This window comes from Danio rerio, chromosome 7 (genome assembly GCF_052040795.2).
Source record: "Danio rerio strain M-AB ecotype USA chromosome 7, GRCz13ab, whole genome shotgun sequence".
NCBI lineage: Eukaryota > Metazoa > Chordata > Actinopteri > Cypriniformes > Danionidae > Danio > Danio rerio.
Genome location: NC_141027.1, coordinates 19,434,281 through 19,461,317, shown reverse-complemented (window position 1 = coordinate 19,461,317; position 27,037 = coordinate 19,434,281). Strand labels below are relative to the sequence as shown.

Sequence of the window (27,037 nt, the reverse complement as noted above, 5' to 3'; positions counted from 1 at the left end):
CCTAACAAATAAAAATGATGTTATTAATTTCTCATCAACATGTTGGTCCAATACTCTGAAACCTTCGTTCATCTTTGGAACACAAATCAAGATATTTTAGATGAAATTCGAGAGATCTCATTTTCTGTAGACGGCAACGATCCAGAGATGAACTAAAAATATTGTTAGAAGCTTCAATGTGACTTTAGTGGTTCAACTGTAATCATACAAAGCTCTAAGAACACTTTTGTGTGCCCAAAACCTGTAAATATGACACCAATATTTTCTCTTTTCCAATCAAGTCAGAGTACATGTTTACTGAGAAGGCTCTGGCTACAGACCGGATGCAGCTGCAAGCTGAGCTGCATGCAATGCTTTTAGTGCACTCTACCCCTCACAGTAACATCACACTACATGTCTCAACTTGCATATGCAAGTCTGCATCCAGATACTATTGTGTTTACTATGGGCAATATTACGTGTTGCCATTAGAATCAGCAGCACAACATGCAAGCGTCGTATTGCCCATTCCCATCGTAAAAATGCACTCTGCACATTAGCTAACAGTATTTACAGTTACAGGTTTTTCAGCAGGTGTTATTGGAGCACTCCGTATAATTACAGTTTAAAGACTAAAGTCACGTAGAATGTTTTTTATATATATATTTTTGGTTACTTTTCTGGACTAAGTGTACTGGGGTGCCAAAGTTTCACTGCCATTTTGGTAAAAAAACAACAACTTCGGGGTCTATTATTAAACTACAGTTCACACACTGGCACTCAAGTTGTGTTCACACAAAACAAACACAAAAAATATAAACTTTTTCAACACCATAAATCATGTTTAAATTAAAATAAAGTTTTTTAGATGTTAGTATCAGTATTATTCATGTTTAATATATCTATAAGCTAGTGTGCCCCAAAACTTCTTATAAAGAAGATATAGACCTGATATAAACATGTAAAGCTTGTAGTCTGTCACTTCCAACTAAATGGATCAACGGTTTTATTCATGTCACTGCATACTTCAGTGTTACTTATGATATCATAACTAATCAAATGCTTTCCAGTATTGGATATGCCCACTTTAAGATGCTTCTCATTTGCTTTTTTTATTTTATGCACTTGAGCTCAACCACTCTTCCTGGTAGAGCTGTGACAAATCAAAACACTATTGGCTGTTTTTTAAAAAGGGGAGGCGCTACATTATGTCCCACCCTCTATTTATGTTTTGGTTGAGATTACGTCGGACATTGAATAAAAATGCATATTTCAAATTAGTTCACTGGACCTTTAAAGGGCACCTAGGTTACCCCTTTTTTCAGATTTAATATGAGTCTTTTGTGTCTAAAGAATGTGTCTGTAAAGTTTCAGCTCAAAACACCCATCAGATTATTTATTATACCTTTTATAAGATTCTACTTTATGCATTTTTGCAGCAGAAGGCGGTTTTGTTGTACTGCACCTTTAAGGCTAGTCCTCCCCGCTCACTGTTTCTACGTGCCTTTCTGCGTGCCTTAATCTCCTCCCTCGGCTTCGCGCGCATTTAGCTTTGCACTCTTTTTGCATGCAAATGTGACATGATACAGGTTAATCTCCACTGCTGTATGGATATCTGTTATGTTAATGTACAAAATAAGCCTGATTTAACGTCCACAAACCGGGATTGAAGCGCCTTCCTTTATAATTGTTTTGTCACGCGGCTGTGCTGATGAAGTAGAGCTGAAGCAAATGGCTGTAATTCATTACACACATGCACTGTTTTAAAACATTTTAAACTCACTCTTCTTGATCACATTTGATGATGATTGATGATCCTAGTAAACTGAACAGATCTTGTATTCCCGGTTGCTTTGCGCTCGTTCCCTCTTGTTGATATGATTATACACGTGACTACAGAGACATGTTAATACGCAGCTGTCAATCAATTCGGTGGTCAAGTCTGAAAACTGCTCTAATTGGTCCACCATCTTTATGTTGTTAAATTGATTTAAAAAAAAAAAAAAAAGGACTAGGTGTGTTTATATCACACCAATATGACAGTTTATACCAGGGGCCACCAATCTCGGTCCTGGAGGGCCGGTGTCCCATCAGGGTTTAGCTCCAACTTGCCTCAACACACCTGCCTAGATGTTTTAAGTATACCAAGTAAGACCTTGATTAGCTTGTTCAGGTGTGTTTGATTAGGGTTGGAGCTAAAATCTGCAGGACACCGGTCCTCCAGGAACAAGTTTGGTGACCCCTGGTCTATACACTATACTTACACACATGTCTGTCCAAACAGCTTGAAAAGTAGATTTTTCACCATAGGTGGCCTTTAAGGCATCAAATCAGGAATCAAACAAATATAACAATTTAAATAAATACACAAATCATATAAAATATATAAAAAATGAATATTGATCAATTTTAATAAAAAAAAGCAACAACAACAACAACAACAAAAAAATAAGCAGTTAAGTACAAATGTTTTTTTTTTTTTTTTTTTGTCTCACACAAAAAAGTAGTTCAATAACCTTTCAAAAGTAGGCTTAATCCAAAAAATACAAGTAAACAATCTTAATTTGTGTTCGGAAGATAAAAAAAGAATAATTAAATAATTAATTGCAGAATTTTCATTTTTTTGGGTGAACTAATCCTTTAACTACATTTCATAACTGGATGAACTGTCCATTAAGATCATTGATATTTGTGTCAAGCGCAGGTCTGAACCTTACAGAACACCTGTGAAGCGGAAACTTTTCAGCAGCACTAGTGCTCGAAAGAGGTAAGAATGAGTGCTTTCTGTCTGATACAGTCAAACTAGTGCTATTCTTAAATAATAGTCTCAAATAATAATTCATTCTCACTCAGGCTGGCACCACCTCTGCAACCACTTACAACAGAGGACGATGCAGAAAGGGGTAATGATCACACATACCTTTCAGTTTTTTTTTTTTTTACATCAACATTATTTCACAGACAGCTAATCAAATAGTGACAACCAAAATGCCTTCATTACCCTGCAGATTGCTCTCTGTTTGATGGAGCCATGGAGTTTCTAGTGGGAGAGCAGGATGATGACAGTATTGATGAGGAAGACGACGACAACGAAAACTTCTTGACTCCACCCATCAGTCCCATGACTTCACGTCTCGGTCTGACTCGTGTCGCCATTGAGACTTTGCCACGGGTGTTTTCTTATGAGCGCAGACATGTTCAGACTGTTGCCGTGGGGATGCAGGTTAACAGCTTTCACAAGCTCCTCCCCCAGAGAGAGCTTGACTCATTTAGTCCTGCCTCCTGCTACACGGGCTACTTTACTCTGACAATGAGAGGTGCGTTTTAGAACACAGACATTTTTTATATATTGTAAAAAGTTAAAGCATCAAAATTAAAATAAAGTTTTTTTTAGATGTTAGTAATAATATGTTAGTCTTAAGGGTATCTACACTCACCAGCCACTTTATTAGGTACACATGTCCAACTGTTTGTTAAAGCAATTTCTAATCAGCCAATCAGATGGCAGCAACGTAATGCATTTAGGCATGTAGACATGGTCAAGACGATCTACTGCAGTTTAAACCGAGCATCAGAATGGGGAGGAAAGAGGATTTAAGTGACTTTGAATGTGGCATGGTTGTTGGTGCCAGACAGGCTGGTCTGAGTATTTTAGAAACTGCTGATCTACTTGGATTTTCACACACAACCATCTCTAGGATTTACAGAGAATAGTCCGAAAAAGAGAAAATATCTAGTGAGCGACAGTTCTGTGGGCGCAAATGCCTTGATGCTGTCAGAGAATGACCAGACTGGTTCAAGCTGATAAAAAGGCAACTGTAACTCAAATAACCACTTGTTACAACCGAGGTCTGCAAAAGAGCATCTCTGAATGCACAACACGTCAAACCTTGAGGCAGATGGGCTACAGCAGCAGAAGACCACACCGGGTGCCACTCCTGTCAAATAAGAACAGGAAAATGAGGCTACAATTCGCACAGGCTCACCAGAATTGGACAATAGAAGATTGAAAAAATGTTTCCTGGTCCGATGAGTCTCGATATCTGCTGCAACATTCAGATGGGAGGGTCAGAATTTGGTGTCAACAACATAAAAGCATGGATCCATCCTGCCTTGTATTAACGGTTCAGGCTGGTGAAGGTGGTTTAATGGCGTGAGGGATATTTTCTTGGCACACTTTGGGCCCATTAGTACTAATTAAGCATTGTGTCAACGCCACAGCTTACCTAAGTGTTGTTGCTGACCATGTCCATCTCTTTCTGACCACATTGTACTCATCTTCTGATGGCTACTTCCAGCGGTATAATGTCATGTCATAAAGCATGAATCATCTCAGACTGGTTTCTTGAACATGACAATGAGTTCACTGTACTCAAATGGCCTCCACAGTCACCAGAACTCAATCAACTAGAGCCCCTTTGGGATGTGGTGGAACGGGAGATTCACATCATGGATGTGCAGCCGACAACTCCGCAGCAACTGCTTGATGCTATTATGTCAATATGGATCAAAATCTCTAAGGAATATTTCCAGTACCTTTTTAAATCTATGCCAGAAAGGATTAAGGCAGTTCTGAACCCAAAAGAGGGTCTAACCCGTTACTAGTAAGGTGTGCCTAATAAAGTGGCCGCTGAGTGTATAAGCTAGTGTGCTCCAAAACAGTAATAAAGTTCACATTAAGAAGATTTAAACCTGATATAAACATCCAAAACTTACAGTTCTTCCAAAATAGACCAGCAATTTTTTTTTCACGTCACCTCATACTTCAGTTTCTTATGTTCTCAAATCTTGACCAATCAAATGTTCTCTAGTATCTGAAATGCCCCACCCCTTTCAAAATGCTTCTGATTTACTTTTTAGTTGATGCGCTTGAGCTTAACCACTTATTGGCAGAGATGCAATTAAAAAGAAAATACTATTGGTTGTTTTTTTCAAATGGGAGGGGCTACTCTATGCCCCCCCTTCTCTTCATGTTTCAGTCTTTCAGATTAAGTCAAACATTGAATAACATAAATTGCACATTTCAAAGCACTTCATGGGACATTTAAGGTGTTATGCTTGTATTATTATATTAGTCTAATATATCCCTTTTTTATTTTCCTGTTTTTCACAGCTCTGTCTGATGGAGTGATGCTCGATGTTATATTTCTGCCCGCTGCCCCCGGTAACCTGCACTGGATGCCCCTCCCCCTCTCACATGATAACTCATGGGAGTCTGTCTTATCACATGGAGGCTTTTCACCACATGCTCCGCCCCCAAGTCCTGGTAAATATGAAGCAAATGAACCTGATTTTAAATGAATGAATTTAGTTTTAAAGAACGGTTAGTGGATTCACTTACACAACCCCAATTCTGAAATCAGGAATGATCAAGTAAATTGTTGTTTGTCTTTAACTCTTATTTAATTGGCAAAATTAAAAAGAATACACTATTTTCAATCAAACGTTGTGTGTGTTTTGTTAATGTTAACAAATTTGGATGGGTGTGCCACATTCTCAGTAGCTCCTTTTGAAAAATGTCATTGACAACAAAATAAAACTTAACATTTTACAAAATCTTCCAACATCTTTTCAATTGGGGTTGTATTTTAGCCATAGGTTGTTTGCAATCACGTAATTCTGGTGACGGGCGAAATTCAGATTGAGGGCAAGAAGTAAAAAACTGAATGGTAGACAGAGGAATTCAGAAGTGCCATAATCACATACATTTGGAGTAGGTTGATAAATAAGGTCTTATTTTACAGAAAATCCTCAAAATTTTATGATGCATGTAGGATATTGCATATTTTTGTTCATTGCATTTTAAGGTTTTATTTGTGTTTTTTGCGATCTTTTTGGTCCATGTTTTGTCATAACGTAATGTGCACTTCTGCAATAGTCCCATCTCAGGATGTTTAATATTGAGTCTGGATTATAGTTGAGCCGGGGCCACAGTTCACAACACACGAGATTTGTGGAGTCAACGTCAGAGTTTACCCATAATGTTATTTTTATTAACCTCTCCTGTGAAATTTGTATTCTTTTTCAATTATTTCCCAAGTGTTGTTTAACAGACCAATGACATTTTCACAGTATTTCCTAATATATTTTTTCCTTCTGGCTGGCGAAAGTCCTATTTCTTTTAGTTTGGCTGGAATAAAAACAGTTTTATAACCACTGGGTCAACATTATTAGCGCGTTTAACTTAAGATTGTTTTTTCCTTTTCCCAAAAAAAGAACAAACCACTAAGTACATTTACATGGACACCAATATTTCGATTTTAATGCGATTAAGACAATACTCTGATTAAGAATCTACCATGTAAACAGCAATTTTTGATTAATCTGAAGGTCATAATCTAACTAAAGAGAAATCGAATTAAGACATGTGGAGTATGCAGATTGGGGGTGTGTGGGGGGGTGTCGTGAATGAAAGTGAAAAGCGGGGTGTGGGGGTGGGGGAGGAGGGCGGTTGAGGAGGGGGATTGGTAAATGAGTTGCCGGATCAGATTTCAGAGGTGCCGGATCCTGATCTGGCGTGTTCTGGCACAAATTAAGCTCTGACTGTCACCAAAGAAAAGAAACCCCGAAGAACTACAGCACAGATGGGCCCGTGCGAAGCTTCACAAAGCAGACTTCGTGAAATTAGCATGACTCCACTCGTACCGTCGGTATTGAACTCACCTTGGTCAAGTACAAACAGCAACATGGAGAAAACTGACAAAACTGAGAGAGAAGTGTTGAACTTTATGAGAACGCAGATCAAATGTTTAGAACGCCACATCACTGGCTGAGAATGAAGTGAATCTCGTTATAATTGCTGAGGAGTTTTAGATTGACTATATATATGTATACAATGCATGTTACGTATTAATATTGTTTTTCTAAGTATCCAGTAAACTAACGCATTACTTAAAAAAATTAAGTAGAAATATTTGAATTACTTTTTTAAAAAATTTAATGCAAGCTTTTTTTTAGATAAATTAATTTGCTTTTAAAAAATACATTTCTGAATTATAATGAGTGTAATCATGGTAAATCACACTCAATAAGAGAATGCAGGAACAGACAGAAATCCAAATGGCAGAGCCTTACATTTTTGTAATGAAGTATTCTCATTATTTTGAACTTATGAAAGAAAAGGGGATTGTCTCAATGGACAGTGATTTTATAAGACAAAAATACAAAAGTAGCAAACACATGGCTTTATACTTTTATTAATCTGTTAATTTAAATAATTTGTTTGTTTTTAAGGTAAATGAAGGTGTAAGTTATATAGTGTGTCATTAAATGCAGAGCTCCTCTATTTAAAAAAAAAAAAAAGAAAAACACTGCAGGTTCTGAAAGAGATCAAGCCTCAGACAGGTATAAAAAAGTAACTCAAAAGTAGTTTAAAAATACTGTAAGGCATTACTTTCCATAAAAAGTAACGCAACTAGTTACTTTTTAGAGGAGCGGCAAATTTTCCAAATCCTGTAAGGTTTCTAAGATCATAATGTTGATTATAAAGATTCAACAACACATTAAAAAAGACATTAAAAGTGTCCACACATTTTTATTTGTTTTAATTTCATTTTATTTCCTTTGAGTGCTAAAATCGGTAAAGTTTTAATAATGGTTTCTCTTCTCCCAAAGCGGACTTGATCGCCACTGCAAATCAGCTGACCAATCAGAGGCTGGTGTGTGTGTTAGATGCATGTGCACTCGGAGGAGAGAGGTTGGAGCTGGTGCTGAACCGGGCATTTCCATTACGATGACAGAAGCATGCTGGAGATTAAAGGGCAGACTGGTACAAAGCATGTTTGTAAATTGAATTAACTTATGAATATATGTATGGAATTATTTATTTTATCAACAAACCATTTTTAAAATTTTGAATATGGTACCAAGCCTTTTTATTATCATAATAATACAGTTTTACCACACGATCCATCTTGTGTTTATTCACTGTGGGATGTTCAAAGATTCAAAACTTTATCATTTTCATAAACAAAATCGCCTTTGATTATGACATATCTGATGAGCTCTTGATGACCCCCGAACTGGTAGACCAGATGTTCCCACCTGCAGCAAAAAAACAGAGAACTCATATTACAACAACCTTCATATCCAGGCCTAAAAATGTAAGTACTGACAACCATATAAAAAAAAACAATAATAATCTAGTGAGTACAGAAGCAACCTGAACAACTAGTTAATAAAGACACATGAAACCTTTGATGACATTTTCTGAGATTTTAACAAATTTATACTAGTTGAACATCAACGTTAGCTACGAGACTGGACAGTAGTTATATAATATAGTATTATATAATAGTGTTCATGTTTAATCGTGTTGCAGTTAGTCTTGTCAGAAGTACCAGCTTCTACAAATCCGTACTCGAATTTGAAAATGTGACGATATTGCTGCTTGCATTTTGAGCTTTGCTAAGCGGATTGAACTGAAAAAGGGGAGGTTTCATGGTCCCTTAATGACATTTACAACTGTTGATCAGAGATGTGTCTTTCTTCTGTATGCGCAGTGCAAGAAAGCACAGGGAATAAGGTAGATTTCAATTCAATATTCGCAGATCTTACTGGAATAAAAATCAGCAAATTAGAACAAGCCCATATTAAACTGAAATCCAAATAAGCCACATACCAAAACACCCCGACCTCTATCTGAATAAAATAAGACATCAGTGTCAATGCTGGTTTAGTTAAATCTGACAACCATAAAGAGTCTTTGGTCTCTTTAGTATTACTCAAAAAAGGCAGATACCCACCGAAACACACAAGATGAATTTCCAAAATCAAGTCACGTTTCACAAAAACAAAATTATTATTTTAATTGATAATTAAACTTCTGAATATTTAAAGTCAACCTGAAATCAAAATGTATCTTCTTATTTTTGTTTATAGTAGTTCTTGTTATAAACAATCTATCTGTGCACATCATTCATTCATTTTCTTCATTCATTTTCTTCATTCATTTTCTTGTCAGCTTAGTCCCTTTATTAATCCGGGGTCGCCACAGCGGAATGAACCGCCAACTTATCCAGCAACCCATCTCTGGGAAATATCCACACACACACTCATACACTACAGACAATTTAGCCTACCCAGTTCACCTGTACTGCATGTCTTTGGACTGTGGGGGAAACCGGAGCACCCGGAGGAAACCCACGCGAAGGCAGGGAGAACATGCAAACTCCACACAGAAACGCCAACTGAGCCGAGGTTCGAACCAGCAACCCAGCGACCTTCTTGCTGTGAGGCGACAGCACTACCTACTGCGCCACTGCCTCGCTGTGCACTTTATTATTTTGTAAAAAATTATTAATCAAATTCTATAACCTTCCCCTGAAATCGTATACTTCCATACCATATAGTACGCTAAAAACAGTATGCGAGCTGAGTAGTATGTTCAAATTCATAGTATTTGAAAAGCGGTCCCTCAGTCTGAAATTGCATATGTCCAAACTATATAGTGTGTTAAAAACAGTATGCAAGCCGAGTAGTTTGTCCGAATTCATAGTATTCAAAAAGCGGTCCCTGCGTCTGAAATTACAAACTTTCATACTATATAGTACGTTAAAAATGATGCAAGCCAAGTAGTATGTCCAAATTTATCGTATTCGAAAAGTGGCCCCTGCGTCTGAAATCGCAAACCTCCATACTATATAGTACGTTAAAAACAGTATGCAAGCTGAGTAGTATGTCCAAATTCATTGTATTCGAAAAGTGGCCCCTGCGTCTAAAATCACATATTTCAATAATTTGTAGTACGTTAAAAACCGTATGCGAGCCAAGTAGTATGTCCGAAGTTATAGTATTCGAAAAGCAGTCCCTGCATCTGAAATCGCAAACTTTCATACTACAGTATATAGTATGTTAAAAACTGTATGCAAGCCAAGTAGTATGTCCGAATTAATAGTATTTGAAAAGCGGTTCCTGTGTCTGAAATTGCAAACCTCCATACTATATAGTACGTTAAAAACAGTATGCGAGCCAAGTAGTATGTCCAAATTCATAGTATTTAAAAAGCGGTCCCTGCGTCTAAAATCGCATGCTTCCATACTATAAAGTACATTAAAAACAGTATGTGAGCCAAATAGTATGTCCCAATACCTAGTATTCGAAAAGTGGTCGCTGTGTCTGAAGTCACTTACGTCCATACTATATAGTACATTAAAAATAGTATGTCCGAATTCAAAGTATTCAAAAAGCGGTCCCTGCCTGTAATTGTATTCTTGCATACTATATAGTATGTTGAAAACAGTGCGCAAGCCAAGTAGTATGGACGCTACGCTATCCCATAATTTACTAATTTTGTAGTCAATTCAAATACATACTTGACATACTCGAGTAGTAGGCGATTTCGGACACAGTCTCATTTCTGCTCTGAACTCGTTCATTTGTCAAACTTCGGACATATTTCAACAATCCAATCAGTTCCCAAAGAACAAAATCATGCACCCCTCTACAATTTTTTTTCTTATTTTAGGACCATTTCAAGTGCATTTATGTCACAATAGCCCAAAAAAACGACAAACCTAACTTCAATTTTATGTTTGTGGCCAATAACTAAACTTGCATATCAAAAGAAGCTGTGAATGAAGTATTTAGTAGATGGCTAACCGTGGTGCATTGATGATCACAAGGTCTCCCTGTTTCCCAACTTCAAGCGAGCCATGTGTTTGTGAGCGGTTGAGAGCGTAGGCTGCATTTATGGTGCTTGCAGCAAGAGCTTCTGGCATAGACATTTTCATCATCACACAGGCCAAGTGCATCACCATAGGCTAATAAACAAACACACACAAAGGAGAGCAGTCAGGTCAAATGTATCAATCTAACTAGTAAACATGTGTTCAGTGTTGTGTCTTATAGTCACCATTGAGCAGCAGTAGGCATTGGGGTTGAAGTCGCTGCCCAGAGCCACTATGACTCCAGCGTCAAGCATATCTCTCGCACGTGGTGGAGTAAGTCTAAAACAGACACAACACAACGCTTTTTACATTGTTAGCTTCCTTTAGCAGGATTCCTATACTTCCAAGGAAAACCTGGACTTTTAGAAGGTTGTTTTTTAGTCGTGGAAATAACATAGAAATTGGTAGAAATGACCAAATGTCCTGGAAATATTAGTTCTTCCCCTGGATTTTTGGTAACACTTTAGGTTTGGTCACATTGCACAGTATTAACAAACCATTAGCTAACACTACTAGCTTAATAAAATACTAATTAGCTTGTTTATTATTAGTTAGTAAGGTAGAAGTTGGGCTTAGGTTTTGTGTAGGATTAGGGATGCAGAATAGGATTATACTTTATAACTACTAATAAACCTGTCTTAATGTCAGGCAAGTAATAAACTAGTAGTTAATAGCATGAATTTTGACCTAAACTAAAGTTTTACCAGATTTAGTTCTTCTTTTTGAGTTTTCATTTTTCAGTTTCAAACAACTTATTGTTCGTAATTGATTCTATAATTGTATTATTTGTATACAAAGCCGTCAATAATCTTGCTCCTCAGTGCCTTACAGACTTGCTCAGTCTGTATACCCCCTCTCGATCATTGAGATCTCAATTTACTCACATGCCTAGAACATGGCTTAAAAAAGGAGGTGATCGAGCAATTGCAGTTGCTAGTCCAAAGCTCTGGAACACTCTGCCAATTCACATAAAATGTTCCCCTTCTATTTCTCTGTTTAAGTCCGTTTTGAAGACCTATCTATTTTTTTCTTGCTTTTAATACTCCTCGATCACAGTTTTATTGCTTTTATTTACTAAATGTTTCTTTTATCTCCTGCTTCCTTCTGTCTTTAGTACTCCTTTTTACAGCACTTTGGTAAACTGTGGTTGTTTTTGAATGTGATTTTTACATAAATATTGTATTGTATTGTATTCGTAAGCCTAGATATAATGAGCTAGGCCATGGCCTCTGCTGTGCAATTGCAATTGGGTTGTTGATGTGAATTTGCATTTTCACTGTCACACATGACAAAAATGAATGTAATTATTATTGTCATCATTTAAATGTAGAAGATGGTTAAACATTTCTTTGCTTTCCATGAATCTCTTGTTATAAAACTGCTGTGTTATTCAATTTTTAAAATATTTTTTAAGCCAAACCTCAAAACTGTCCTACAGTGCGACTGTCTCAAGCACATAAATTAAAGAAAATCATTAATTTATTAATAAATAAAATACCAGATTTTACAAATGTCTGTTTTTGTCAATGGCAATCATTTATTTTCATCCATTTATTTTTAAAAACATAGGAATTTGATACATTTTGCCACTGAAAAGCATGTGCTCTGGTGTGACACTATAATGCTAATTTTTAACTCATCAATTCCACTAAAAACTTCAATGTTGAAGGCCCTATTCAAATTCATGTGACTGACGCCCATGACGTGCACCAGTTAAGTTATCTCCCAATATTTCACATATTTAAGAGCCCATATTATGGGTTTTTGAAAATGAGCTTCTATGCAATGTGTAACACAGCTCTAAGTGAAGTGAAATATCCAGCTAAGGCTTAAATCTGAAAGTGCGCCACGTTTGAAACTATTGACTCATCTATAATTGAGTTGACTCATAGTGGTTTTAATGATTGCCTATGTAATGAGTCTTTAGCTGACCCCGAGTCCTGCCCACAAACACAGTAGAAAGAAAAAGAAGACAAACACTGTAGCAGATCCCAGGTGAATTAAGTCACATAGATGCTGTGCTATGAAGTGTGAGGGTAAGTTAGTGTTATTTTCCATACTTAAAGATGAGGCTGTGAAGAGTCAGAGGTTGAAGATTATTTTTGCAAAAATACCTCAGCATTATAGCCCCAGCCTTGTGCTGTGTTCCCATAATTTTTCTGCCGAGTGTTTCAGAAATCTACAAGCTTACAACGGGGGATTCGTTTTTTAAAGGAAGGATCAGAAAAGACTATTGATGTGTGGGACTTTGTCAGAGCTTGACAGGAACTTAACAGTACACAGTTCATGGACTAGTTTTTTCCTCCATTTCACAATAAGTAAGTGCGCTTAAAATAGTCTCTAGCTTGAAAATTATGTATTTATTTGTGTTTTGGTATTTGTAACCGCTTTGTACTGTATCTGGTTAACTCTTTATAATTTCATATCGCATCTAAAACCTAAAAAACGTGACGCGTGATGCCTTGTTTACGAATTTAAATGCGTTTTACGAGCTCACAGCTGTTTATCCAACCCGAGCTCATTCTGGAAACTTAGCCCCACGGACGTTTCTGGAGGCCGCGATTTACGTGGCCGGAGGTACGTAAAAGGCCGCGTTTGGTTTTTTTCGAGCAAATGCTGCGGGGCGGTGTGGCGCCGCTCCACCCCTCCTCTTCGCGCTTGCCGGCCGACGGCTCGCCTCCAAGTGGAGGGCTTTCTCGACCCGATCAGTTTGTCCGCCTAGCTCACAGCGTTGCGTCGGCGGAGCGGAGGCCCCGGAGGAGGAGGAAGAGGAGCCGGAGCCGGCCACGGTGGACGACGACCGGGATCGAGTCCAGGGAACAGCGGGTTCCGGAAATCAGGTAAGACTAAAAACGGAATCCGGAAAACAAGGGCGAGAACGCGGCGGGATCCGAAAACGCGGTCGAAATCGAAGACGAGGGCTTTTGCTTTTTTTTTTTTTTTTTTCCCGATCCGGCGGCTTTTCGCGCGAGAACGGCGCGGGCCCGAACGCTGCGCACTCCCGAGAGGCGCCCGCCCGAGACACGAAAAAGAGCTGAATGCTCACGCTGAATGCAGTCGTCCAATCCCAACAGACTGGGTCATCGGACCAATCAGTGGAGATTAACATCACGCTAAAGAGGGGTTTGGAAACAAATGAATTGCTGAAAGAATCAAAAGGGAGTCATTGGGACAATTAGGTAAAAATAAATGCTTATAAGCTTATAAGTCTTATAAGACAATAAAAGTGCTCTTTTGACCTTGCATGCATTTATGGAAACCCCCAAAACCAAAATATGACCCTTTTTAATGCATAATAGGGGCTCTTTAACTTTTTTTGGACCTCTATAAAATTAAGTTCTTTTGTCTATTGATGTGACATCAGAATTGATTAAAAATGTCTCAAAGTCCAAAAAGTTTTGGAGAAAAAATATATATTATTTACATAAAATAAATAGCTCTATATATGAAGATTAATGTGGAACAATGAAGATATATCGCTCTCAGACTATTTGTATATTACTAAGAGCTGTTTTGCTTATTTTTTGCTGTCACACCATAAGACAAATTTAAAGTACATTTTAGTAAAAATGTTATCAAAAACAGTGAAAGAATTGATAAAGTTGATACATAACTTTATACGTTGATACATTCTTTCTATCTCTAAAATTTAGTTTTACAACAACAAAAAAGTTACTATTTGTCAACTACCCAATAACATTTGGATTTTGACCCTCTGAGGTTCCTCTGTGACCAACTCCTGTCATAAATTTTCGAAAAGCTTTTGGAAATGTCCTGGAAAATGACTGAAAAGAGAATAATGCTTCTATTCCACCAGCTTTTACCGTAATATATATGCAGTGGTGGGAAGGAGGACCGCTGATGTTTTCGATTTCGCCATGGCAACAATCCCATCATCTGTCACTTCCTCTAAATGGCTGATCGCTAAAGCACCAAGTTCTGCACCTAGCTGTTATATTGAACAACAGAGAGATCATGTAAGAACAACAAGTAAGTGTGTGTGTGTGTGTGTGTGTGTGTGTGTGTGTGCGCAGGTATATGTGGTTTACAGCATGTTGTATAATACATAAGTATGACCTAGTTGTACTCCATTAAGGTGGTTTACAGGGTCACTCCTCATGTCCCTGTAGTTTGAAAAGCTTAAAAATCACACTCAACATGGTCTTTTAAATTTCTAAATTTGCCTGAGGGTGGGGTTTAGAGAGAGAGGTGAGATTACAGCCATATAATAAGTGGTTTTTACAGTATAAAATACATTATGCCTATGGAGTGTCCCTGTAAACCTTATGTACAAGTATGTTTGTGTTTATGTGTGAAACAGAGTGTGTATGCATGCATACATGTGCCGAGTTCATAGGATGGAGTTCATCGCCATGAAAGTTGATGTTGAGGCCCATGTCTTTGCCGGCCTGGAGTATGCAACGAGTGGAGGTGAGATCGAACACACCTTTCTCACAAAATACATCAATGTTGTCCACTTGCAGATCACCTGAAGCGCTTAGATGTTTTATTTTGGGCAGCTGCACTGCAACAATGTCCTTAGTGGCTTCTTCCATAGTTTTACCTCTGAGTAGACAAAAAGACAAGGTTATGCAAATATAGAGCTGTTTACTCAACTGCACAAATGTTTTCATGTTTTTTGAATGATTATGAAGTCTCAGGCTCACTAATGATGTGTTTATTTGATAGAAAATACAGTAAATGCTGTACTATGGTGAAATAATATTGCAAATTAATAATTCATTAATTTCCATTCATTGGTCTCCTGCGGCTTATTCCCAGATTTATCAGGGTTCGCCACCGCAGAATACCACATCTTTAGATGGTTTTCCCTATTTTCTTTTAATTTAAAAATGTTTTTATTTGTGGGAAGAGGTCATGTGGCTATGACGAGGATGGCTTGTGCATTGAGTCACTCCAAAAACCCTCACGCAAAAAACAGTTATAATACCCTTGTAAACTTAACCAACTCCAATCAATCGGAGTATGTCCAAACATCTTGCTTCAAAACAGTGTGACATTCTTACTAGAGCTCATAGAACAGGCACGAAAAAATGTAATTTTTATTCCCATGGTGCAAAGCTCAATTTGTAGCATCATTATCCCAGTCTACGGTGTCATGATCCTTCAGGGGGAAATATATAAATGCACCACAAGTCAACGTTTAAAAGTGGATCAAAAACTTTACTCAAAGTTGTCCTGAAATTATTGAGCAACACCCAATCTTGTCTTAGGACCATTTAGAAAAACTTTTTACTTCAAATGTTAACAAGGTCTCAGTGGTTAGCACTGTCGCCTCACAGCAAGAAAGTTGCTGGTTCGAGTCCTGGCTGGGCCAGTTGGCATTTCTGTGTGGAGTTTGCATGTTTTCCTCATGTTGGCGTGGTTTTCCTCTGGGTGCTCCGGTTTCCCCTCACAGTCCAAAGACATTTATTGTAAGTGGGTTGCGACTGTAAGGGTATCCGCTGCGTAAAACATATGCTGGAATAGTTGTCGGTTCATTCTGCTGTGATGACCTCTGACAAATAAGGTACTAAGCCGAAAGATGTTGACTACTCTATATATTTTATATAATATGCTGATTTGGCAACCATGATACTTTTTGTTGAGAAATTCTTGAAGCATCATTTTTTTGCCTCTTTTCTGAATAAAAATATTAATTTATTTAAAAAAAAAGGAAAAATCAGCTTGTGTATATTCAGAATTGAGAATTCGGCATTGGCAGGAAACAATTTTACTAATTTAATTCTAATGAACTGAATTTCCTTAAATAGCCTTGCAAAGAGAACAATCTATCTGTAAAGAGTTTGTACTTGGGCACTGCGTGAGCTCCACAGTATGTTGCTGATATCCCGATGGGCAACGACTTTCTTGCCGAATTGATCACTCTCAGCATCTTGACTTCAGTGTCCAGCTCGAGTCCGTATCCGCTCTTACACTCCACCAGTGTGGTTCCAGCTCTCATCATGCGCTCCAGACGGCTTTTCAAAGCAGCCAACAGATGCTGTTCACTGGCCGAGCGAGTGTGTGCCACCGTGAAATGGATTCCTCCTCCCGCTTCATGCACCTCCATATATGTGGCGCCGGCCAGCTGTACACACAACACAATGATGATGCTCAATTACTTTAGATACTTCATACATCTCTGACATCAAGACTTAAAGATGTATCCATGCAATATGCATTAGATTCAACTTTATTGTCATTACACATGTACAAGTAGAAGGCATGAAATGCAGTTTAGGTCTAACCAGGAGTGCAATAGCAGCAAGTGCATAAAAATATAAAGCTCAAATGGAAATATTTAGTTAGATGGATTTAATGGAGAAATAAACCTTCATGGCAAACTCATGCACTCTATCTCCAGCCCACACTGGATGCGTGTGTGCATCAACAAGACCTAAAAAAAAACAGTATTACAGATTTGGAACAGAAATGGTCAATCCTCTTGTTTTTTTCAGAGTAGTAGATGTAACTCACCTGGGAGAACACACATGCCGGAAGCATCGAGAACATTGTCAAATTTTGCTCCTTCAAACTGAGTTTCAATGACGTCTGCTGGTCCAACAGCTTTGATTAGTCCATCACTATACAGTATATACACACATATATAGTTTAATATGACATACTTTGATACTGGTAGTCGCTTGCATGAATAAAGGATGCTAACCACTTAAACTATTACCCCAAAATAAAAAACTGTTTAGAATTTCTTAATATGTGACCCTGGACTACAAAACAGAAGTGTACATTTTTGAAATCGAGACTTTAGATAATCTAAAAGCTAAATAAATAGGTATACTTTATGTATACTTTTTTTGGGATTGGACAATATTTGACTGAGATATTATTATTATTAACTATTTCAGATACTGGAATCTGAGGGTGCGAATTACAAAATTTTTTTAAAATAAAAACACTGAGAAAATTGTCTACCTATGCCCCTTTTTACAATATGTAAATTAAGCCTATGATGTCCCTAGAGTGTGTATGTTAAGTTTTAGCACAAAATACCCCACAAATAATGTTTTATAACTCTTTGAAACTACCCCTTTGAGGCTTTGAGCCTAATTGTTCTGTTCTGGTGCCTGTCGCTTTAAATTCAAATGAGATTGTGCTCTTTTCAAAAAAGGGCGGAGCTACAAGTGTGTCAGCATAGTGGCGGATTCAGAAAATGACTAATGTCCTATACTAATTAGTTCCAGATCATCACTAATGGACCGGACAGGGCTTTCCCCATCTGATGACACGTACAAAGGGAGAATGCCAATCAAAGGGTTTCTGCAGTTTCTGTTTTTATGAGGTGTGATTAAAAAAAAATGTATAAATTAATTTTTACCATTACAAGCTGCTTATATTTAAAGACTCTTGCTACACAACTGTGTTTAAACTCCTTACAAAAGTGATCTTTACATAATAGGCCCCTTTAAGTTTTCCAAATTAACTTAGCAATGCATATTAATCAAGAGTAGGTTGGTTTTGATATATTCACAGTAGGAAATGTATGCAAAATCATCATGGAACGTGATCTTTATTTAATATTCTAATTATTTTGGCATAAACATTTTAATCTGTAATTTTGACCCATTCAATGTATTGCCAAAATTGCAACTGGGATGCGAATTATACATTGACGATTGGGGTGGGGGCGTCAACTTTTTTGATGATGTAAGTTTCTGTAATAAATGCTTTAGTGAATTAAACATGCATTTATTTAAATTAGATTTAAACATTAATAAAGACGTTTTGATATTTCAATGTTTTTAGGGATTTTTAGCGTATTCTGACCAACAGTAATCTCTGATTGCCTATTTCAGAGGTTGCTGTAGGTCTAAGTTCAAATTATGTGTTTAATTTTATTTTACTTCTAGGCTATATGAAGATACAAACACCTATTTTACAAGAGTCCTCTAGATCTGCCAGCTTAACACTGCTGAATATTTTTTTCTGAGACTGATTAGCGCGATTAAGCATTCACAATGGTTTGAACCATTAATAAACTATTAATATTATTTTTTAAGACACAGATCAGAGAAAACTACTTCTCACTAAATAAAAGCTGACCCCCTCATACAACATGTTTTAATGTCCTTTAAGGGCGGGGGGGGGGGGGATCAAGTGTTAATTAGGGAGGTCAAACCCCCCTGTAATTCGCACCCTGATTGCAACATAAGACTCGTTTTGTGGTCCAGGATCACATATGTATTTCATAGATCGTATTACCACCCTGCTGGAAAAAAACATCAAACATTACAAACCATGAATTTTTAACCAATAAAACAATTAGCCTAAATTTTGATTATTGTTTTGTATGTCTTGTTCCTTTTTAGGACATAGGACTTAAATAAATAGGACATAAATATCACAAACAGAAGACAACAAAATAGACTAGATTCATTTTAATCTAAATAATTTACATTCCCACATAGCAAAATTTATCTGGCTTAGATCTGGCCCACACAATCAGCTTTTGCTCGGCCCATATGCCGCTGTGAATTGTGTTACATGATTGGACCAAGGGGCGAGGCAGTGGTGCAGTAGGTAGTGCTGTCGCCTCACAGCAAGAAGGTCGCTGGGTCGAACCTCGGCTCAGTTGGTGTTTCTGTGTGGAGTTTGCATGTTCTCCCTGCCTTCGCGAAGGTTTCCTCCGGGTGCTCCGGTTTCCCCCACAGTACAAAGACATGCGGTATAGGTGAATTGTATGTGTGAATGTGTGTGTGGATGTTTCCCAGAGATGGGTTGCGGCTGAAAGGGCATCCGCTGCGTAAAAAACTTGCTTGATAAGTTGGCAGTTCATTCCGCTGTGGCGACCCCGTATTAATAAAGGGATTAAGCCGAAAATGAATGAATAATTGGACCAAGTCTCTTCCATACAAGGGCCAAACATGGACCATATCTGGGTTAAGTAACCAACCCACAACTGGGCCAGATATGTTGGTGTGTCACAACTGCAATGAATTTGACAAACATGTAAAGTGTTTCACTTTATGGCTGCTCTTTTTTTCTCGAAGCAACCTGATTGTAATAATTTTTTTTTTCACTCTTAAATAATTTAAATGTATTTTAAAAATGGGCTAAGTCAAACTTTTAAATTTTTAACATCTGGGCCAATACTACATTTGATCTGGCCCAAGTCTTATGTGCCGCCTTAAAGACAGTGCCAAACAAATGCCAGCTGTGCCAGCTTTATGCTAAATCTGGGCCAGAATTCTTTGCTACCTGGGTTATAACTTTTACAAATAAACAGTCCTAAAAGCATTTAATAAAAAAAACTGCAGAGTTTCATATTCTATTACTGAATAACACTAATATGCAATACATTATCCTTCTTTGATGGAGCCTATTCTAAAATCAATCCTCGATGCATTTCAAATCTGCTAACAAATCACGAACATTTATTTTTACATGCTGAGGGAGTTCTCCACACACGAAGTGAAGTCTTGAGTATTATCAAGAGTGAACGCGACTTACTGTCCAATCAGCACACTGGCGTTCTCCAGCACAGCCAGAGTCTGCATCTCATCTCTGGTAAGATACTTTTCCCCATTTCTACAAACTAACACTAGCTGTGTTGCATTCTTGACTAGAAGTTTGAAACTGTTTGCAGACATTGTTAGTCTAACTTCGTCGCGGTGTTGCAGAGCAGAGTTTGAAGGCTGAAAGAGCAGGTAAATATTTAGCAAAGTCAAAATTGGCTAACCTGACCGAAGGTCGGACGGTAGCTGAATTACCAATGCTCGATGGAGGAGGAGCTCATCATTGTGCTAAATTATTTGAAGACATTAACCCAGTTTTTAGTTGATGGTTTAAGTCAAATATTGGACTTTTTAGTGCTCAGTGAATTTAGGAATGTTAACCTCAGACGAATTAAAAAATTACCTTTCCTCACCAGTAGTTAGCAGTAATTGAACACGTAATAAAGTAGCACTACACCACACAAATATGGGACATTTTCAAATATCAAGCTCATCTGGTACGCACAAGTCCGTTTCTCTTCAAAAAACGTTAAAAATGAAAGTAAAAATACACTCAAGTATAAGAATGTCCTATTTAAAAGCTTTCCCGCGTAATTTTTGCATAACAAACTTGACTAACCTGATTATACAAATTGTCAGGAGTGACAAGTCAAATCAACTAAATAATACAATGAATTTTAAATCAGAACTCATAACTGTATCGGCTATACAGCACACCATTAATACTATATAATTTAAAACAACTTTGACGTATCACAGTAAAAAATGGAAAGACATGGATGCACTTTAATTTCATATATTTTACTTTTTCTTACCTAAAAGAAAACATTAGGTTAGTTGGTTTGGTAAGGTAACCACATGGGCTGGGCCGAGGTAAATTCAGGAGTATGTTAGGAATAGTACCTAGTTATTAATGGTTATATGAAATAATCATGGCAGTGTACAGAATACAAAACAGGACTGTAAAATTGGGAGCTATGAAAATATTCTACAATAAACTTCAGCATTTGTTAAACACCTTGTAAATGTGACATTATTACTACAAATACTGCTATTCAGTGACATTGAAGGATGCCATATTCTTTCCATCTGCAATTAAATAATGTGCGTTAACTTCTGTATATAGCATTAAATTTGAGAAAGTTTGCTACAAAGCAAAATCCTAGAATAGTTTGTATTTTTCTTTCAAGTAACTAAGTACATACGATTTTTTTTGCATTATGTAAATATGGTCAATTGTTTTTATAGTTGGGGTTATATGATCTTTTATATACAGTAGTCAACATTTGAAGTGAATCAAAACTAGGGGTGAGTCATGTGGCAAAAATGCAATCTCGATTAATTCTTTTTCATATTGAACAATAATGATATATATTTTGATGTCGTTTGTTAAAGCTTCTAGATTTAAACATTTTCCCAACAATGACTGAAGCTACAAAAATTAGTGGCTCCATCAAATAGCATAACCTATTTTCGGTGGCCGAAAATTTGGTGCATCTCTAACATCAACAGGCTTCTAGATTCCCATTGTTGTATTTTCTGCTGTGTGATTGGCTCTTGGATCAATATAGAGAAAAACAGTCCAAAGCTTATAATTAATTTTGACAATTTTGTTGCGAATTCGATATAATATCATCAATCAGCCCAGCCCTAATCAAAACTTTATCAAAGTTGTCTTTAAGCTTAAAAAAAAAACACCCATTATTTTCTTAGAACAATTGACCCCTTCAAATGTTGATTACTGTGTATTAAAATTCAGACAAAGAAAGGACAACACGTTTACAAACTGCACAATTTATTTGTCATTGTGCTACCAATAACTTTTACAGTGTAAAAAAGCTAACAATTTCACAAATAAAGGAGACACAGCTTCACATAAAACTGAGACAAACTGTAAATTAACCAACAAATCTTCCAATCTTGTTAGAAAAGAAACCAACACACTCTTCATTCTCTCATCTCTCCATCTTCTTCCTCTTCTTCTACTCCTCTAATGTACAAAACATTATTACACCTGCAAAGAAGAAAACATTGATGTAATAATTTTAAATGTACATTTTCAGTTATTGCCATGTCAGAGTTTCCACGTCCAAAAGCTTACCTGATGAGCACCTCACCAAGATGACCAGCTAACGCTCCATCCACATACTCTTCTGTGTTGGCCAACTACAAATATCGCAAAGAGAGAGGCAGTTTAGGGTTTATTGCCATATCAGTTTTGCGAGTCTTATGACAAAAGTATATGAAATATAAAAAATATCATTACAATATATGTAACAATAAAAAGACAAACAACATTAACAAATAAAATAAGAAAAAAACTTAAAATATTTTAATTCTACCATCTTCAAAAGATTCACTTTTTTTTTTAATAGTTGCTTTAAGGCACAGGTGTCAAACTCAGTTCTTGGAGGACCAAAAGCTCTGGACAGTTTAATTCCAACCCTAATTAACCACACCTGATCAAACTAATTGAGTCCTACAGTCGTTTGAAACCTACAGTTAAAGCCACGGGCACACTGCACCCCTATACACTTCCATTCATAAGCAAGTGAATGCCTTAGACAGGAAACGCAAGCTCGTGCCACAAGTTTCGCAGTGCGATGTGTTGGAAACTTCAAGCTTGGTCAACTCTGACTGTGCAAGACCAATAGAAGATAAAAACCTGACCTCTCTGTACAGAAATTTTAAATATGGTCCAATCGTAATCAGCTTGTTTAATCCCGCCCCTTTTAGAAGCACCTAACGACAGAATTTCACATGCTCAAACTGTAGTGTGGTGAAGCAGGGTTGCAACTAAACTATGCAGGACTGCGGCCCTCCTGGAACAAAGTTTGATATCCCTGCTTTAAGAACTCTCCAGATAAAAATGGTCATCTGATAACATTTTAAACAGGGCATTGCAAAAATATCAATTCAAGTTGAGTTTTATTGTCATTCCGCTACATCTGTGAACACACAGTGAAATGTCTTGCAGGACCACACTGCTACATAAATAAACTATCATAAATATAAACAACCCTTATAGACATAAGAGCGATTTTAAACCTATACATAACTACATAGCAGAGCAGTAATTAACTATACATGTACTAAAGACCTTTTTGAGGGATGTAAACGATAACAATGGTCCTAACGTATTTTCCGCAGCTTCTGAGAGTCCAAAAAGTCCCACATATTGATAGTTACAATAGCTGTTATAATAGCTGTTATATAAAGTTATGAATGAATCGCCTCTTGTTACAGATATGAATTGACAACAAGCAGGAAATATTCATGGGCCAATGGCATCACCACATTGAAACGGTCTATAAATAGTAAAAAAAAAAACTTTACGCATAACCTTAGACAGACTATACAAGTACTTTTATATAAGACAGAACAATATTGTGCAAAAGAGATCATTTAAGGTTGAAGGAAATGACCAGTTAAACAATTTGTGGTACAGTCACAGGTAAACATTGTTTTTTTTTTTATTAAGTCCTTGTAAGAGATCAAGAAAAACTTGCATTTAGAGAGATTAGCATTTCTACAGGTGGTTTGTCAAGCCCACTCACCTGTGTGAACCAATCTCAGAAATGCACAATGTTTTATAGAGCTATGAAGTGGTTGAAAGAGAGGGTCTGGTACAAATAGACAAAACTAGTGCAAGTGTGTCAAGGAGTGTTTATAAAGCCCACTCACTTGTGTAAGGCACACTCAGAATTGCTAAATATTGAGGTTTTCATATGATGTGTATATGCTTGACAGCTAGGTTGCCATTACAATATTTACATTTTTGGCCACCTTCTGCTTTAAGCAGATGTCTGTGTGTGTCTAGCATCTCCATAATGGCATATACAACGGTATGTCTTGAGTTAAAAAGAATAGTTTAAATTTTCTTCCTACTAAGGAGCTAGATTTTCATAGAATCGTTAACTCTTTTAAACATACCTGCATGTTCATGTACCCATCCACTGACACCAGGTAGCCCTTGTACTCCATGCCCCACTTCAGCTTCACCATCACAGGCTTTCCTGTCAGACCATTCAGAAAAGGCTTTGGGTTCAGCGGCAAACTCTGAGGGAAAAGATCAGTGTTACACAATTAACATCATTCGAAATCAATCCCTAAGTGTCATTTTCAAACAATTCCATGTCAACATAATATTGTTCCTGAAGAAGTAAAATACTACAAATGTTGATGATTTTATTCTCAAGTGAGTGAAAAGCTTAGAAGAAACTTTAGCATAGCCTCCGGTGATGCTCAGTCATATTTGACCAAATAGAAAAAAAAAAAAAAGATTTACATTTTGGGTTTTAGTTTTTTTTCTTCATCAGCTTGTTATAACTTTTAGTAAAAAGTTTTGACACTAGCCACATGAATTTACACAAGCAAAATAAACAAATAATAAAAACAAAACAAAAACAGATACAATTGATATGACTTCGTTTTAAATTGTAATGACAAATTCTCATTACTGTAGTTTGTGGTATAAAAATCAACACACGCATGCATACACACAAAAGAACGGTGCAAGCGCTTGACATTGCTTCAAACTAAGCTTTTGTTATTTGACTTTTAAATTAATTTTGAATGGTTTTCTTTGAGTTTTGGTGTAAAGCACGTTTTGGAAAGTGCATATTTCATACTAATTTTTTCATACTAAGTTTTTTTATCATCAGCAACAATCTGAGACATTGTCTTTAAAATCAGACCAATTTTTGAGGAATAGTTTACAAAAAAAAAAAAAAAAAAACTAAAGAAATACTGGTTAACTGTAACCATTGGCTTATATAGTAGTAGGAAAATATATATCTATTTAAGTAGAAGGCTAGCGATTATCAATATCTTTCTTCAAAACATCTTCTTTTGTGTCCAACAGAAGAAATAAATTCAAATAGATTTGGCATAAATTGAGAGTAAATAATGACGCTTTCATATTTTATGTCTTCGCTTCAAAAGTGTCTATAAAATCGATTTAAATTTCATTTTTCATAAATATATAACTTCAATAAAACAATATAATAATTTACTGCATTAATTGTTTTTGGTTTCCACCAGAATAAGCTGCAAATAAGCATCAGTAATAGCAGAAAAAACTCCTTTAACGTTAGTTTTTATCTTTAGTTTTCCCACACATATATCATTTAATCGCATTTTGGGAGTCACCGACTAGGTTGTAAGAGAACAAGGAGGAACATTTATCAGCAAAGCTCAACATTTCTAACACAACACTGAAAATGACTGAAAACAACGTCCAGTCTGCGTTCCTGATGCTAACACCTAGCCGCATTATCAGCGTATTTATGAATGAAAACGTCTACGCTCTTTCGCCAAACTGAAGGTTTGGATACAAATAAAAGAGATAACGATGAACTTACCATGACTGGATTACTTAAGTAGTATTTTCAGACACAAAAATTGTTTATTTGAATAGTATAAGCTAATGCAGCACACTCGCACGCCTTGCCGCCGAAAGAGGGAAGGACTACGAGCGCACTTTGACCGCACGGCAGGAGAGAAGAGCGGATCTGCCCGCTGCGCCACTCGCTGGACAGGCGGGGAATAGAGCCGTGAATCCTCAGTTGAGCTGGAGTGGAGGTCTGAAATTAAAGAAATAGTTTATCCAAAAATAAAAATGTACTTACTATAGACTATTTCCGTTTGATCATGTCGTTGGCCCATAAACATTTCCTGCTTGTTATAAAACTGTTTCACAGCTGTATCAAGAGGCAATTCAACCATAACTTAATGTTAAAACAGTTCTTATAACATTATTTATCAATATGTGGCTCTTTTTAGATTCTTGGAAGCTATAGAAATTTAAAATGTAAAACAGGAAATACGTAAGGACCATTGTCTTTTGTTTAGATTCCTCAAAATTGTCTATATAGTCACCCTTGAGGGGTTTCTAACCTTAATGAGATTCTTTTTTTTTCATTTGAAAACAAAAATAAGATATTTGGAAGTATGTTAAAACTGGTATTGTTGTTTAGAAAATGTTGGACACCGGTAACTATTGGCTTCTATTGTATTTGTTTCTCATCATATTATAGAAATGGTTACCAGTTTCCAAACATCTTCTTTGGTGTTCAGCAGAAGAAATAAACAAGTGAAGGGTAAGTAAATGAGAACATAATTTCATTTCATCACTATCCCTTTAAAAAAATTAATATGTATAAATTATTTTATATATATTTTTTTGTACCATTTTTAACAACTCCCAAAACAGCAGCAGTGGATCATTTTATCATTTCATTCAACGAGAACGGAAACTTGCAATCATTTACAGTCTTTTAGATTTGTATTTGAAAGCACAACACATCTAAATTCTCTTTGATTTGTACAGTAATTTAGCTTTGCAAAACTATTGACCCTCAATTATATAAATAAAAAAAATGCAAATATCCCACATTTATCAATCATTTAACCGAAGACTTGCCCAGTAGGTTTTTGCATTTCATTACCATCTATTCAAAAGAGGTCATGTTTGAAATGTCATGTACAGTGGTGGATAGTGATGGACAATATTTTCTTCCCCAGAGAGGGTGTATATAGTTAGGTTAGTTAGTTAGCTAGCTAGTTGGTTAATTTATTTGTCCCTGTAGGGTAATTTCATTTGCAGTATACACTCACAGAGACAACTGACATTTCAAATTTGCCATTCATATAAATAAATCATGAAAAACATGGTACCCCTACTCTAAATAAATATCTAGACTACTGGCCATCAACTGCTACTGAGGGAGGAGGAATTTAAAAACTTAACTGCTTAAGGTATAAATTAAGATTTTGTCCTATTTCTCACTTATCTGGCAACACAATAGTGATGACCTGATAATAACACTTGGAAGGTGTATGAAAAAGGATGCACTCATCTTTGACAATCATGATAGCCTTATTTAGTACTCTTTCTTTGTATGTACTATCTAT

General features: G+C 36.6%; 3 protein-coding genes and 1 long non-coding RNA gene across 5 annotated transcripts in view; 2 read left to right on the top strand and 2 right to left on the bottom strand.

Moving 5' to 3' along the window:
- Positions 1-12,161, top strand: part of si:ch73-71d17.2 — a 29,179-nt gene extending 17,018 nt beyond the window's left edge. For both annotated transcript variants that reach the window (XM_087260827.1, XM_087260828.1), the window contains exons 11-15: positions 2,684-2,746; positions 2,833-2,882; positions 2,988-3,296; positions 5,093-5,245; positions 7,594-12,161. In XM_087260827.1, coding sequence (XP_087116953.1) covers positions 2,684-2,746; positions 2,833-2,882; positions 2,988-3,296; positions 5,093-5,245; positions 7,594-7,715 — 697 coding nt within the window. In that variant the 3' untranslated portion in view covers positions 7,716-12,161. The remainder of the gene's footprint in view (positions 1-2,683; positions 2,747-2,832; positions 2,883-2,987; positions 3,297-5,092; positions 5,246-7,593) is intronic.
- Positions 7,517-20,297, bottom strand: amdhd1 (amidohydrolase domain containing 1). Its single transcript, NM_001166353.2, is given in 9 exon segments — positions 7,517-8,022; positions 10,579-10,739; positions 10,832-10,925; positions 14,471-14,595; positions 14,987-15,212; positions 16,460-16,737; positions 16,982-17,046; positions 17,127-17,233; positions 20,118-20,297. Coding segments are annotated over 9 exon segments (1,302 nt in total). The 5' UTR covers positions 20,258-20,297; the 3' UTR covers positions 7,517-7,916.
- On the top strand, positions 14,464-17,546 carry LOC147843087 (uncharacterized). Its single transcript, XR_015495517.1, has 2 exons — positions 14,464-14,623; positions 14,968-17,546. It is a non-coding gene; the product is annotated as an uncharacterized LOC147843087 (long non-coding RNA).
- Positions 20,298-21,900: 1,603 nt separating the features above from the next.
- snrpf (small nuclear ribonucleoprotein polypeptide F) lies at positions 21,901-25,675 on the bottom strand. The gene is given in 4 exon segments (NM_001003881.3): positions 21,901-22,136; positions 22,224-22,288; positions 24,056-24,181; positions 25,486-25,675. Coding segments are annotated over 4 exon segments (261 nt in total). The 5' UTR covers positions 25,489-25,675; the 3' UTR covers positions 21,901-22,069.
- Positions 25,676-27,037: the final 1,362 nt, after the last annotated feature.